This window comes from Triturus cristatus, chromosome 2_2 (genome assembly GCF_964204655.1).
Source record: "Triturus cristatus chromosome 2_2, aTriCri1.1, whole genome shotgun sequence".
Taxonomy (NCBI): domain Eukaryota; kingdom Metazoa; phylum Chordata; class Amphibia; order Caudata; family Salamandridae; genus Triturus; species Triturus cristatus.
Window position 1 is genome coordinate 853,371,330 of NC_140582.1, and position 15,477 is coordinate 853,386,806.

The 15,477-nt window shown below is 49.1% G+C and overlaps 2 protein-coding genes across 5 annotated transcripts in view; one reads left to right on the forward strand and one right to left on the reverse strand.

Annotated features, from left to right (window-relative positions):
• LOC146862880 (uncharacterized) overlaps nt 1-3,965 on the forward strand; it is a 39,976-nt gene extending 36,011 nt beyond the window's left edge. The window contains exon 3 of the mRNA XM_085642236.1: nt 3,439-3,965. Within this exon, the coding sequence (XP_085498362.1) occupies nt 3,439-3,816 (378 nt within the window). The 3' untranslated portion in view covers nt 3,817-3,965. The remainder of the gene's footprint in view (nt 1-3,438) is intronic.
• The window catches only part of N4BP2 (NEDD4 binding protein 2), a 1,530,410-nt gene that overhangs the window by 521,957 nt on the left and 992,976 nt on the right, over nt 1-15,477 (reverse strand). The window lies entirely within an intron of this gene.

A 15,477-nucleotide genomic window follows, 5' to 3' on the forward strand; every position in this document is an offset into this window, starting at 1 on the left:
CGCCTGGAGGTTGAGAAGATGACCAAACAACCAGTGGGAGGCCGACCCGAGAGAAAAGCGGCCCCTCCCACTGTACTACCCCGTGCTAAGACTTACCGCTCAGAATCCCCAATGACCCGTGGTCCTCAGTGCTTCGAGTGCGGAGAATGGGGCCATATCGCCAGGATGTGCCACAAGAAGAGGACCGAGGAACCCATGGACGTGGGGTACCTGCCAAAAAGCGTCCTCTACTCGGCTGAAATGGGGCCGTCATTCTACGTACGTGTGGGGTTGAATGGCTTTTCCTTAAGTGCGTTATTAGACTCCGGATGCCGACAGTCGGTAGTCCAGAAACGTCTGGTGTTGCCCCAGCAGTATCTAGCCCAACAACAGGTCCACATACGGTGTATACACGGGGAGGTCCGACCCTACCCTTTGGCACTGGTAACGCTTAAGCCCATGAACAGTCCCGCTTGTACAGTGAGGGTGGGGGTGGTGGATTCCCTACCCGAAGACATCATCCTGGGAGTAGACAACCCAGATTTTCTATCAATGTTTAATAAGTCCACGAAAGGCGAGACACAGGGAAGCGGGAGGGTCACATCTGGTCTGGTCTCAGCAGATCCGTGGATTTCTGACAGGAGTTTCCTTTTTGCCCAGGGCAATGACCGCACCTTGTTCAACGCCTGGGAAAGCGCTCACATACACCAAAACCACCCGACAGACACATATCCCAGATTTATCATAAAAGATAACCTTTTATACAGGGAAGGAACCAAGGATGGGGGACTCCAGCTGTTAGTACCCCAACCTTTCCGGGAACAGATATTGTTCTTCTCGCATGCCCACCTAACGGCCGGTCATGCAGGGAAAGAAAAGACTACCAGTGGAGTGTTGCGGTTTTTCTATTGGCCAGGTGTTTATAGGGATGTTGAGGAGTACTGTAAGACCTGTGACATCTGTCAGAGGACTTCCTCCTATAAACCCAGAGCTGCTCCCCTACAACCCATGCCCATCATCGGGGTTCCATTCGAGAGGGTGGGTATGGACCTGATAGGGCCACTTCCTCGTACAAAAAGGGGCCATCTGCATGTTCTGGTTATAGTGGATTACGCCACCCGCTTCATTGAGGCTTTTCCTTTGACCACCCCCACCACCAAGAACGTGGCAGACAAAGTGGTGGAACTGTTCTCCAGGGTCGGATTCCCGAAAGAAGTCGTAACAGACCAAGGCACCCCGTTTACTTCCCGTCTCATGAAGGAGGTGTGTAACACCCTGAACATCCACCAGTTGCACACCTCAGTGTACCATCCCCAGACGGACGGACTGGTGGAGAGGTACAATCGTACTTTAAAATCTACTCTGAAGAAGATGCTGACGGCAGAACGCCAAGAGTGGGACAAATTGCTCCCCTTGGCCTTATACGTGCTGAGGGCCCAAGTGCAGAGTAGTACTGGATATTCCGCCTTTGAGCTCCTATACGGGAGACAGCCTCGGTCCTTGCTGGAGATAACAAGAGACGCCTGGATACACGAAGGCTCCCAAGACCACCGTACCGTCCTGGAATATACATCCCAGCTCCAGTCCAAGTTAGGAAAGCTCAGGGACCTGGCTCACGATAACATGGAACAGAGCCAAGCCAAACAGAAGAGAGTGTACGATAAAGGAAAGAAATTAAGGACCCTGCAGAGGGGAGACTGGGCCCTAGTGCTGTTACCTACCAGCACCAGCAAGTTCAAGAGTGAATGGCAAGGCCCTTACCAGGTGTTGGACACAATCGGACAGACCACCTACAAACTGCAGTTGACCCCATCCCGAACTCAAAGTTATCATATCAACTTACTGAAAAAGTGGCTGGGACCCATACCACAGAACGCCCACTTCTTACTTCCCTCACACCGACAGAGCAAGTCCACGGTGGGAGAACTGGTGATAAATCCCGAATTAGCAGAAGACAAAACAAATCAGCTACTCGAGACTCTCCACCCATTTGATGAGATATTCTCCGATTCTCCGGGGAGGACCCCGCTCGCAGAACATACCATCGAAACGATACCGGGGAAGGTAGTAAGACAAAAGGCGTATAGAGTTCCAGCCGCCAAACGAGACGCCATTCGGAAGGAAGTGCACGAGATGCTAAGGCTGGGGGTTATAAGACCATCCACCAGTCCGTGGGCGTCGCCCATCGTGATGATACCCAAGCCTGATGGGTCCTCACGATTTTGCATGGATTTCAGGGCGTTGAATAGCATATCTTCTTTCGATGCATACCCTATCCCAAGAGTGGACGACCTCATTGAGAAGATAGGTGATGCCACCTACATAACAACGTTGGACCTTACTAAGGGGTACTGGCAAGTACCCCTACGGGAACAAGACCGGAAGAAGACTGCCTTCTCAACGGACCTTGGGCTTTTTGAGTTTACGGTGTTACCATTTGGGCTCCACGGGGCCCCAGCGACTTTCCAGAGACTAATGAACGCAGTATTGTTGCCCTACTCCTCTTTTAGTTCGGCTTACCTGGACGACATAGTGGTGTTTAGTCGCTCGTGGGAGGACCATCTGCTCCACGTCCAAACAATACTTCACGCCCTACGCCAAGCCAACCTGCACATCAATGCTAAGAAGTCTAGGGTAGCGTTTAACCAGGTCCAGTATTTGGGGTATGTCCTAGGGGATGGGGTCATCGCTCCCCAAGAAAGGAAAATCAGGGCTATAGGAGAGGCACCCTTCCCATCCACTAAGAAGGAACTAAGGGGTTTCCTAGGTCTCATAGGATACTATAGGCGTTTCATACCCTCTTTTGCAGATCTGGCGTCTCCCTTGACGGATCTCCTCAGGAAGGAGTGCTCTTCTCACCACCTGCGCTCTCCCTCCCCGGATGCGATGAGCGCCTTCCAGCAGCTGAAAACAGCTATCACGACAGCTCCGGTTCTTCTATCCCCTAATTTCCAGAAACCATTTATTGTAGCCACTGACGCATCAGACACCGGGATAGGGGCGGTTTTGTCCCAAACCGATGACGATGGCCACGAACACCCGATCCTGTACGTCAGTCGCAAGTTGTTTCCCCGGGAGCGGGCCTATCCCACCATAGAGAAAGAATGCCTTGCAGTTAAGTGGGCGATAGAAAAACTGCGCTACTACCTTGAGGGGAAGCCATTCATCCTCTACACTGACCATGCCCCCTTGCAGTGGATGCATCGCAATAAAAGCAACAATCCCCGGGTCCTCCGGTGGTTCCTGTCCTTACAGCCATTTGCATTTACGGTACACCACCGCCGGGGCCGGGACAATGGCAATGCTGACTTTCTTTCCCGAGTCTCGTCTCTCCCCGAGCGGGAGCAGCCAGGGGGGGTGGTATGTGACGGAGCTCCGAGCGCTACCCCGGGGGTTACTGAAGACACTGATTGGTGGACCCCGCTTACACGGGTCTCTAACCTTCTTCCCTGTCCGCAGGATGAGTGGGATGCGGCAGCTGAAGATCAGCTTTTCCGGATGGGTACTGGGCCCTTTAACTGGGAGTATCCAGCTTCACGAGTCCAGCCCTGCAGTGACGTCACGACGCGAGGTCCTACAAACGTGGGTGGATCCAGGAAGTCGACGGACGGCGAACCCTGGAGGAGTGTTGGAGTCGTAGAGAGGAAGGAGCACGGTGAGAAGGAGAGCGAGGAGGAGCAGGACCAACCGGAGTACCGCAGGAAGGCGGAGGTGGAGAGGACCGCAGGATACGGATCCGGCGAAGCGCCCTGCCACGTTCCCGGGGGAGGAGCGTGGCTAGGACAGGTACGGGACCGGGTAGCGGGCTGGATGGGGAGGCGGGACCGTCCACGGTAGTCGGCGACCGCAGCGATTCTCCCTAGGCCGTATTTGTGTTTAAAACCCCATCCCCCACGGTTACGATTGCGATCACTGGAATCTTTTGTTTGTGGTTATCACAAGGTGATCCCTCACTCCCCTGGTCCTGGTGTTAGGTACAAGTCCACGTATACAAAGCCTAATAAGCTCCTTCTCTTTCCTTCTGGGGACCGGCGAGCGCGGACCTTGGGGAGACGTGAGACCGGACCCCTCCGTGGGAGAAGACGGCCCCAAGACCTTGACCGACGTATCATCACGGATCCCGCCCGGTTTGCCCGAGAAAGACTGACTATCCGAACAAAACGCAAACTAATAGCAATAAAACCTAAACTACCCCGACCCCGTGTTTCGTCTCACCTTGGTTCCCCGTCACATGGGCGTATGCTATTTACAACGAAGTCTGGAAGTTGTCGCAGATTGAGGCGGCTTCCAGGTTGAGAGCTATTGACCAAGCAAACATGGAGAAGGTTTTAGCCGTTATAGATAATAGCATTAGCACTCTCTCTTCTAGGATTTATACATTAGATAATATTGTTTCTTCTGTTGTTGATATTGTGCATGATGATATGTCTGTGTTATATCATGGTCAAAACCAGTTGCGTTCTGTTATGCAGTTTGCATGGACGTTGCAGACGTTAAAGGCAGGGAGAGTCCCTTGGGACTATCTTAACACTACATCGTTATTCCTTCCCTTTAACCTTACTGACAAGCAGAGATTTATGTCCATGAAGGATGCTACATATTCATTGTTACATATTGAAAAATTAGAACCATTGCCTTTTTCTGTAGCGGAGATCAATTCAGCTACGTGGTTAGTCCACGGATTGATAACTCTCCCTTTTGCGCTTTTTAAGTTTACGTCTTGTATGAAACATTATGCTTTGGGTAGATACGAACCGCTGGGCACCGCTTTCATACATGAGGTTTGGTCCCTCCCCTTTACGTATAGATGTACTAGGGACGGCACTGAAGTTTATTTGAAAGGCGAGGAATGTACCACGACACCAGACCATTCCTTGGTATGTAGGCACATTCAATTACACGGCGCATGCAATGTACAAGCACCGAACTTAGCCTGCGTCCTACGAGGTATCCCAGTGCCTGTGATTACGCCTTCTTTCACGCTGCTTGCAAACGGTAGTTATTTAATTTTGAATAATGAAGCTTGCTGCGGGATGTTAGTGGGAATCCCGTACATAGTAACTGTCTCGCAGAAAGTTGTCTGCTGCAATAATGTTCTCTTTCCACCCCCGCATGGGCGGCTGGATGCTTCCATCTGGCCTTCGATTCCAACCTTGAAAGCAGAGTTCAACAAGTTGAGCAGAATAAGAGCTCTATTGTCCCAAAAAGAGGTGCCATTGACTTCCTCTCGTGAAACATTTGTCCTTCACATTGCTAATACGCGCACTGAGGTACAGGCGCTTCTGAATACTGACCTCCCCCTACATTTCGGCTCTTTGATCCAAACTATTTTCAATGCCTCGTCCACGAACGGCCTGGCTCATTTTTTTAAACTTGTGGGCTCGGGTCTTTCCAAACTATTTTTGGTGTGGTTCCGGCATTTTTTCATTCCCTTTTTTCGAGCATCTTTGGAGGTGTTCCGCTGCTTCTGGCGCTGGTGGCAGGTGTGCTGCTTTTACTTTTCATACTACGGAATGGCTGCTCCTTCTGTGCCACACGAGCGCCTGTCCCGCCTGCATCTTCTTCGTGATAGGATGCTTGACTTTTATGGAACTCTGCCATTGGCGACCTTAAGCCTGGCATATGGATTATCCTTCCGGTATTGCTACTTCACCTGCGTGCAGCCTGTGCTTCACTGCCTGGATTGTCCCTTTGAATGGCCTTTGGATTTGTGCTTGACCAGCCTGGTGTCTCCGGTGCCAGATTTCGATCGACTGATGAGGCCCTTAGTGTCTCACGAGTTGACATGTTCTGGTGTCCGGATAATGGCTTGTGGTGCTGCACATGGGATCCTGGGTAATTGGGACATCTCTACAGCTGCCTACAACTTCTTGGCTATGAGCTATTTGGAGGAACATTCCGGGTGCCCTCTGATCGTGCTGGAAGCTCCGATGATTGAAAAACACGTGTGTTCCTTTTCGTTGATGGATTGGATGGCTCAGACTTTCGCTGGCCCTGCAAATGATCTTTTGTTGGAAGCAGTTGCGGTATATGCTGCCTATACATTCATGGATTAACTGCGCTGTCGTCCTTGGCGCCTGACGCTCCTGGACAGCACCCTGCCGCGGCATTTACTTTTTTTCTCTGTTTTTTTTTCTCTCCCTGATGGTTGTTTTGAGTTTTTTTTAATTACTTTTATTTTTTTTTCGGACACCACTGTTTCCCCTTTTGCTTTTCCATTTTTTCGTTTCAGACTTTAACTCATTCTGAACCTTTGGATTGGTTACGCCTTGTTCTGCTCTGTCGAAACTGAACTCTGCGTTCTCTCTTTTCTTGCCTACTAAATAGTGCTTCGATCAAGGGGGCGTGTAGTGAGTTCTCTCTGAATACGTACAGGCATTGTTAAGTTAGCATAACCACGTTAAATGTTAGAAAGCCATCTTTTTGCTTTTGCACACGACACTGCGTTTACATGTTATTTCTTAAAACAAACTGCTGACTCGAGACTTGCTTCACACAAGAGAAATCTGTTGTTACCATCCCAAAGCTCTGTGCAGCGACCTTGGTCTGTACACGATGTGACAAATAGTCTGGATTATTACACAATGCATGTTTTTCACTCTAGGTTGATCGGCCCACTATTTAGCCATAACACACGCGCAGCTGCAAATGCCTGAAAGTTGATGCTTTTAATATCACAGACATCATGTTTATTATTCAGACCGAAGACGAGCCTTCCTGCGAGAAGACTCCTGATGCTCCTGTGATGTGATTTCACTAAGCTGATCTTTGAGGTATGGGGTCCCCTATTCAAGCCTAAGAGACCTTCTATTAGCATAATAATAATATTAGCTTCTTAGTAAAGGGAAGGTGGTAGTATCCACTGTCATTATAACATGATCACCCCTTTTATATTCTATGGTATTGTAACTATGTTGCTGGTTTTGATATTAATCATTTGTCTGCTTGTATTAGCCAAAGTACTGCATCTTAGGACACGTGGTCTATAAAAATAAACCCCTTTTATTTACAACGTGTCTCTGTTGATTATTGTTGTGGACTGATGTGAGAATAATATACGAACAGGTATTTCCGATTCCCACCATTCCTGAGTATGTACTGAGTCGCTTGTTCTGGGTTGTCTATTCATTGGGACCGCCGAGCTGAATCTCGGATAACGAATGGGACACTTATGCTAGCCGGATACTGGGTTCTGGGTTCTGAGGTGAGTTTCTGGTACACCACAACTCACTGAGGTCCTGGGGTTCTACGCATAGTTCTGTGTATAAGCAGAATCCCTGCAACAACCTACTCCTACCCCCACTGACCACACTAGAAGCCTAGACATCTCCACCTACTTCATCCTCCCCATGCTTCGTAGGATAGTCAAAATAGCTATCCGAAACCTCAAGATGTACTATCGCCCAGGTCCTCATCCCCAGATGACTGAACTACAGCAATGCTCTCTACTCAGAAATCGTAGCTCACCTCCTCAGATGACTACAGGCCATACAGAGCACTGCAGCCAGACTCCTCCTGGATCCCCCTGGATGAAACTACATCACCCCCTGCCTCAGGAAACCCCACTTGCTGCCTGTATAGAAAAGATTCCAGTTCAAGCTCCTGACCCATGCATACAAGGCCACGCCTACTTGAACCACCAGCTGAGATTCCAATAGGCTACCAAACACCTCCATTCCATGTCCCTTTCTCTAACCCTCTCCCGCATTCGAAGTAGCCGATGCAGAGGTTGCTGTTTCTCCTACCTAGCAGTGAAGACATGGAAGGAGCTACCCTTTAATCTAAGGATCTCCCCATCTCTTCCAGAGTTCTGACAGTCCCTGAAGACCTGACTATTCAGCTAATCAACTGGACCCCAACAGCAACTGGATGCCCTCAGGGCTGAAAAGTCGCAATCTACAAATTAACTGATTCATTGAGCCAAAGTCCCTGGAAGCCAAATCTGCATTTCACTTCTGCCAGAAAGTAATTAGCATCCGAATAGGCATGAAGGAGATGTGAACTTGCTCCTAGAAGCAAACAATAGGCTGACCTGAATGGGCAGACATGACACATCTAAACCTGACAGAATGTGCAGGTTGGGACTGTGAGTATCCTTTTTGACAATAAAGAGTCTGGGGGGCGTGCCCAACCGCCGAGGAAAATGGCTGCACACTAGCGCAGCTCCGACATATCGCACCTGGTAAACCCCAATCCGAGAACTGATCCGGTACAAACAGAGCAGGAAATACCTGCAATGCAGCCTGAATTCACCCGGCAGAGGAGGAGCCCAAAGTCAAAAGAATCGAGTGATCAGGTGCCGAGATCCGCCCGAGTCTCCGATGAGAAGGCCCAGTAGCGACGAGTGAGGAGGTGAGGAATGGAGGAGGGGTGCCTGCAAGGCCCGCGGCCGACTGGAGAAGCGGCGTAGACAGAGTTAGGAGCGCAGTGGGGGTTGGGGGGGCAGCGACCATTGACACCACCCGTTGCCAGTAATAGACAATACGGCCCCCCAGCGAACGGCTGCATAGCGACTCCGGGCGGCCCCAACCTAGTCGGGGAACACTGTGAGGGAGGGCAGGCGCTGCATTACCTGAACGGGCGATGCCCTGCCCCAAACAAAGGGCACAGCCGCACAGTCGACCACACCAGCAGTGTAGAAATTAGAAAGACCGGCCCACGTGGTAGCCAGAAGCACCCTCCGACGCCCTACAGGCCTGGAAGGAACCAAAGAAGCTGGGGACAAAAGTGAGCTGCACTGCCCACGTGAGAACACTGAGACCCAGCAGACTGAGAAAGGGAAGGAATACTGCCTGCGCAGATCCGACACACAACTATAGGCCCAGCGAAAGCCCCGACAACAAAGGGAGAACACAATAAAGAACTGCCACAACTAGACGCGGGTGCAGAGAGTTCGCCGTCAAACATCTTCAAGAATTGGCAGGCGAAACCCAACAGGCCGGTGAGGGCCTCAAGCCCCGGGCAAGAGGCGGAAAGTCGCCAGCCAAAGCTGAAAATACCCAAACCCACCCTGTGCCCACCGAAATCCATAATGGCTGGAGGAAAGGTGGAGGAAAGGTGGAAAAAAGGTGGCAAAGCCACACTGCAAGCAAAGCTAGAGAAATACTCTTGGCAAAAAGGGTAGACTGAGGAAGCACCCGGGAAAACGCAAACAATCGAAGGGCAATCAGACCTGACCCTACATGATATAATGAAAGCTATCAGCACTGTGCGTACTTCGCTGGAAACCAGATTTGACTCTGTCTCCATGGAAATCTCTCTGATTAGGGCACACATCCGCAACATGAATGCCAGAATTAAAGATGTAAAGACAACTACCAACTCCTTAACCAAGGACACATTGATCCTCAAAAAACAAATCAAAGACCTCCAAGTCTGCAATGACAGGATGAAAAGCCAGTTAGACAATTATAAAGGCAGGGCACGGCGCAACAAAGTCAGAATCCTAGGCATGCACATGCGAGCGGAGGGACAGGCGACGGACTTGCTCATAGAAGAGCTCGTTGTGAAACACCTACAACCCAAAGGCCAGTCCAAATTCTTCACGACTGAAATGGCACACAGGGTGCCGGGGGGAGACAAAAATGCAGAGCACCCCTTATGCCCATATTGGCTCGAGTATTCAATTACCGAGATAGAGACGTAATATTGCAAACGGCCCGCACGGCACCACCTGTCGACTTTGAGAACAGTAAAATAACTTTCTTCCCCGATTTTACACTTTAAGTCCAAAGACAAAGGCGCAGCTTCCTCGAAGTGAAAAGGGCCCTGCGGGAGAAGGAGATCAAATATGCTTTGCTTTTTTCAGTCAAATTGAGAGTTGAAGCAGAAGGGAAGGTGTGGTTCTTTAGCAGCCCAGAGGAAACATGGGACTGGCTCGAAGGGTGGCGCACAGTTCGGAAAAGAAATCAGACCGGTCAACGAGGAAGATCAAACCAGACCCGATCAGGGCAAGTCACTACAGCAGACGACAACTTTCTGGAAGACGGCAACAATGAATAATGGCAATGCAGTATCCACTTGCTGAGAGTACTGATGTATAACGCTTTATGAGGCTCTTCCCCAAACCACAGTAAGACTGCAATGCAGGCCGAGAAATGAAGCTAATAACAAAAGACATATAAGAGTGTTCCTGAAATCCACCATAAGAGATACATATGGACAGGATGGGACAGGCTCTCGCCAGTCAAATTAGGTGCAGCAGCTCTTACAAAGATGGACACGGTGCGGGGTTAGGTCACATACTACAATACTCTAGGTGGTGGGTGATAGCCGCGCTGAAGAGTTGGGGAGGCAGGAGGTTAAATTCCCGCCATGCAGGGAGGCAGTGTGGGGGGAGGGGATGGGGAAAGTTGGGGGGGGACCAAGTCACAAGGTAACTCAGCCACTGCAAAGGTGAGAAGGCAGTCCTCACAGATATACGTACATCAATGGAAGGCGAGGAATAAGTTAATGTCCCAGACAAGACACAGAACAGACAGTATACTCCGTGCTCAGTGTGCATATACTCCCAACGCATACAGGTACCAAGACGCATAATATGAGTGGGGGGTCACTTCGACTCCTTACTTGGAATGTGAATGGACTCGGAGACAAATTAAAAAGAGGGATTGTACTACAGTACCTAAAGCGACAGGCCCCTGAGATTGTCCTACTGCAGGAGACCCACCTGATAGGCAACACCTGCATGGCATTAGATAGATGGGTATATAAACTAGCTGTCCACACAGGATTCACCTCCAGATCCAGAGGGACTGGCATACTCATCCGTAAAAACTGCCCCTACATAACACACAAAAAATGGTTAGACACGCAGGGCAGTTTTGCTGCAACAGCCGGAACATGGGAAGGGAAACCAGTTAATCTACTATCGGAATATATTCCCACGCTACCAAAAAACTGCACTGACAGACCTCAGTTCTGCTTGATCTCCCACCCGGGATTTTACTGATGGGAGGGAAATTTAATCTGACGGCAATAGGCCTCCTACTTTATCCAAATATATATACCCCCGCCACCACCACAAACGCCATGGACTCCAGAGACTTGCTTGCTACCACCCCAGTCGCCTCCCTCACACAAGAGTACAGAGAATCCCTGGAGGGGGACCTCAAAAACGGAGGAGTTAGCAGTAGCCCTGCGGGTAATACAATCGGGGAAAGTTATAAGGCCCAATGGAATCCCAACTGAACTTCTCAAGTTAACAGCCTCTAAGGTAACACCCCACTCCGAGCCATGTACTTAGAACGTTTTCAAAAAGGCTCCCTCCCAGACGACCTACGACTAGCATCAATCATAGTGATTCATAAACAGGGTAAGCCGGCGGATAAATGCAGGTCATACCGGCCCATATCGCTTTTAAATGCAGAAACAAAAATACTAGCCAAAGTCCTGGCCAACCGACTGATTCCCATTATCAGAAAAAGTGTTCACACGGATCAATCGAGCTTCATGCCCAGATGAAAGACTGCTCTTAACCTCCGCCGGTTACACAGGGTGCTAGGAAGGGCAGAAACCGTCCAAGAGGACGTGGTCCTACTTTCCCTTGACGCTAGGATGGTGTTCAACACAAGGTCTTACTTATTCGCTGTCCTGGAGCGTATGGGCTTCGGCCCGACATACATAAAGTGGATAAAACTATTATATGCTGACCCGACAGCGCAAAATATGTCAACCAACACACATCACGACGATTCCATCTGGGCAGAGGAACCAGACAGGAATGCCCCGTATCATCTCTTATATTTGCCTTGATGCTAGAGCCAATGGCGACATGGGTGAGGGGGGACCCTCCGATCAGAGGGTTGAAATGTATTTATACGCAGACAACATACTGCTGTATGTTGCGGCCTGAAGACCTCAATCTATAGGATCCTTTATATATTTTAGATCTTTTGTAAGCACTCTGGATACACCATAAACTGGACAAGATCCACATTTTTTTCATGCTCCGCGGCCAGGTGCCACGTACACCGACAGAATGCAAGGTCACAGTGGCGACAGAAGGATTCAGATACCCTAGGAATTTACATAACATCTGACCCACTTCTCTTCAATAACAATAATCATCGAGGCCCACTAACGCGAATGCAAAACAGCGTCTGATACTGGCGAGCCCTCCCTCTGAACCTACTGGGCAGAGCTGCCCTGTTTAAAATGCTGGCACTGCCCCCTTCCTATATGTGCAACAAAACACCCCTTTCAAAGTCGTAAACACATACTTCACCAGTGTGGAGAAAGTGGTCCGGACCCTAATGAGGGACGGGCAAACCCCCCACATTGCAACACATAAATTAACTAGAGGGTGGTACGAGTGGGGGATCTCCCTGGCCGACCTTAAGTTACATTACTGGGCGTCTCAACTAACGGTAATCAACGAATGGGTCTATGGCTCGCAGCTGGAACCGGCCTATATGATGGACAAATGGTTAATGAGCCCAGGCGGTCATCAAAGAGCACGCTACACAAACCCCAAACACCAACACCTCACGGGTCCCCGGGCCCAGACTGTGGCAATCTGGCATCAGGTAACTAAAAGATTGGGCTGGCATAAGAAAATGACACAAGCGACCCCCTTGTGGGAATCAGAGCAATTGGGCACACTGACCAACTGCCCCGGGTTCGACAGGTGGGATACAATTGGTATCTCTACAGTAGGTGACCTGTGGAAGAGTTGCAGGGTGATCACATTTACCGGGATGCAAGCGGAATACCAATTGGCAAACTCGGAGGCCTTCAGGTACCTGCAAATAAGCCAAGCCATAAAGTCTGCTGTTTCTAGGGGAGAGGCCTTACCCGAGGCGTCCCCGCTGGAGGACAGGTTACTTTCGAACACATGACCCATAAGGCAATATCCTTGACCTACTGGAAATTATTAAACAACAGACCAGACCCACCTGTCCGCCTCAGACAGCACTGGGAGACAGACATAGGGAGTTTAGAGGATGAGGAATGGCAGGAGGCGATAATCCTCTCCAGGAGAAGTAGCTATTCCAATGAGACTGAGACTAATTCAACTCAAAATCTTACATTGGTCATACCTTTCAGGGGGAACCCTGGTCAAGATGAAAAAGAGGACAGACTTGGTGTGCCTCAGTTTCTGCACTCAACAAGGTACGTTTTTCCATACACTGTGGGAGTGCCCCGCGATTCAACCCTACTGGGAGGGAATCATTACTAAATTAAAAGAGGTTGGTGAGTCAGAGCGCTTTACATAGCACCAGTTGCGTTACATGAGGACACATTCATTTTTGTTAGGCACGGGGAGATTAAGTGATTTGCCCAGAATCACAGGATGTTCAGCGTCGTTGCCGAGACTGGAACCCGGTTTCCCAGTTTTGAGGTCGACCGCCCTAGCCGTTAGGCCAACTCCTCTCCTCTCCTCTCTGCTTAATATATGGGAGGTCACTGACCTGACCCGTACCGAGCAAACCTGGGTATCCCTGTGGCTGGCCCTAGCTAAAAGAAAAGTAAGTGATAAATCATTGATTGGGGAATGGGCAAAGGACATAGATAGATCCATGATTGCAGAAAAAGAGGTCGTCAAGAACTATGGCTGCCCTAAGAAGTGGGAACAAAAATGGGCTAAATGGAATGAGTCTATGGGTGGACTCTGTATCTCCCCCACAGAGGAACTGAGTAGAGGGACGGAAGGGGCCGACCATTGACAATTGTGAAATATGTAACTGCATATGTGAGCTAATACCTGGACCTAGCGAGACACTAATTGTAATGTGCATTGTCAACAACACGTGTGATTTGCCTTCAAAATTATTGTAATGCCGAGAATCTTTAAATAAAAAGAGTTTCCAATAAAATCCTGCTTGAATTTCACATTCTGCATAAGAGGTTCGCTGGAGTTTTTTATAGAACACTCAGGACACACTTCAAAGAGGCCTTCCCTGTCACAAATGCTAGCTGACAGTTGGGCAGGGCCCTTCTTTTGACCCCCTAAACCCCCTTCCCCCATCCCCCCGCCAAACAGTCACCAATCACATGGGGCCTCTTTTTGACCTTAAAATGCCAAATCTTGCTTGAATGCCACATTCTGCTTGACAGGCCAGATGAGGTTTTTCATACAATACTTGGGTACAACACAAGGGGAACACTTATAAGGGCGAAGACAAGATGCCAAAACAATTCTCGTGTATTCTCTGTCTAGTTCCAGGTAACTTAGCTTTTTTCTACCATACATCTGTCTGTGGTATTGTTGTGGGTACAGGACCTGCCTCAAACTGGATTTTACTGTTAGATGTGGAAGGACACGAGGACTGTCATAGTACACTCCTCACATACCAGCAATCATTAAAGTACAAGTTAAGCATGATAGAAGAAACTGGCCATTTCGAAAATGCTCAAAGTGGGTAGGGTTAGCCCCAGGAACCTTTACCCTATTGGTTCGGGCATCCCCAGGGGTCATGCCCACCTACTAGCTTGTGCTAGTCATAAATGTTACATCTCCAGGCACACACTTCAGACACTACAACTCCTGTAAAAGATGAGAAGACGTCTCAACCTGCAGTCGGAGACCTGAGAAAAACCTTGAAGACTGGATCTACAAGAAGTGGACTCCAAGGGTCATAAGACTGATCTCTTGTTCAAGGCCCAGGGATACAACAAGCTCCAAAAGGCTTTTCTTGCAACTGCCCGGCTGCTCAATGGAAACTAGATCTGGACTGGCTTCTACCTGACACCTTGTAAGTTTCTAAGGGCCTCTGCCAGAGATCCAGAGGAGATGTAAAAGTGTACTCCTGTTTTGGATTGGTTCTAAAATGACTAACACCAGTAGGCAAAATCTTTCACCAAAAAGAACCTGGTCAGTGTATCCGACCCACGCTCCATTATGGTCAGCGTCAAATTGGCCTAGGTCATGTTCTACCGCGAACACTGTCCATCACTTGCACTTTGTGCTTCTTGGCACCATTTCCACTTAAAACATAAAAAAATCATATCTCTGGTTTCCCATAGTGGATGTTTGTAATTTCGGTGTAATTGTGTTTATTAAATAGTAATAACGTTTTCTGATTCATTTTAGGAGTTTATTGTTCTGATTTTCAACTTTATTACTGTTTGGTACTGCATAAATACTTACACATTGCCTCTAAGTTAAGCCTGGCTCCTCTGTGCCCCAGCTACCAGGGGTTGAGGTCAGGTTTATTTAACGACTTTAGTGGTTCACCCTGACAAGGATTGTGACCCTGAGGTGGGTATTCATCACACCCAACTAATACTCCAATTTCCTATATTGGAGAACTGTTTCTTAATGCTCATTAAATCAGATGGAGATAATGGAACATGGGCAGTAACTAAACTCCGAATAGTCTCTCAAGGAAAGAAGGGTATAAGGAATGGGTCTGATGGGGTCATCATCATCTGCAGAGCTAGAGTGAGGGTTGAGGAAACATCTCCTAGCCAGTCAATCTACTGGCTTTTTTAGACTTTCTCAAGCACCATCTCAAATAAGGGTGGGACTGGGCTGAACATATTCTTGGTCTGGAC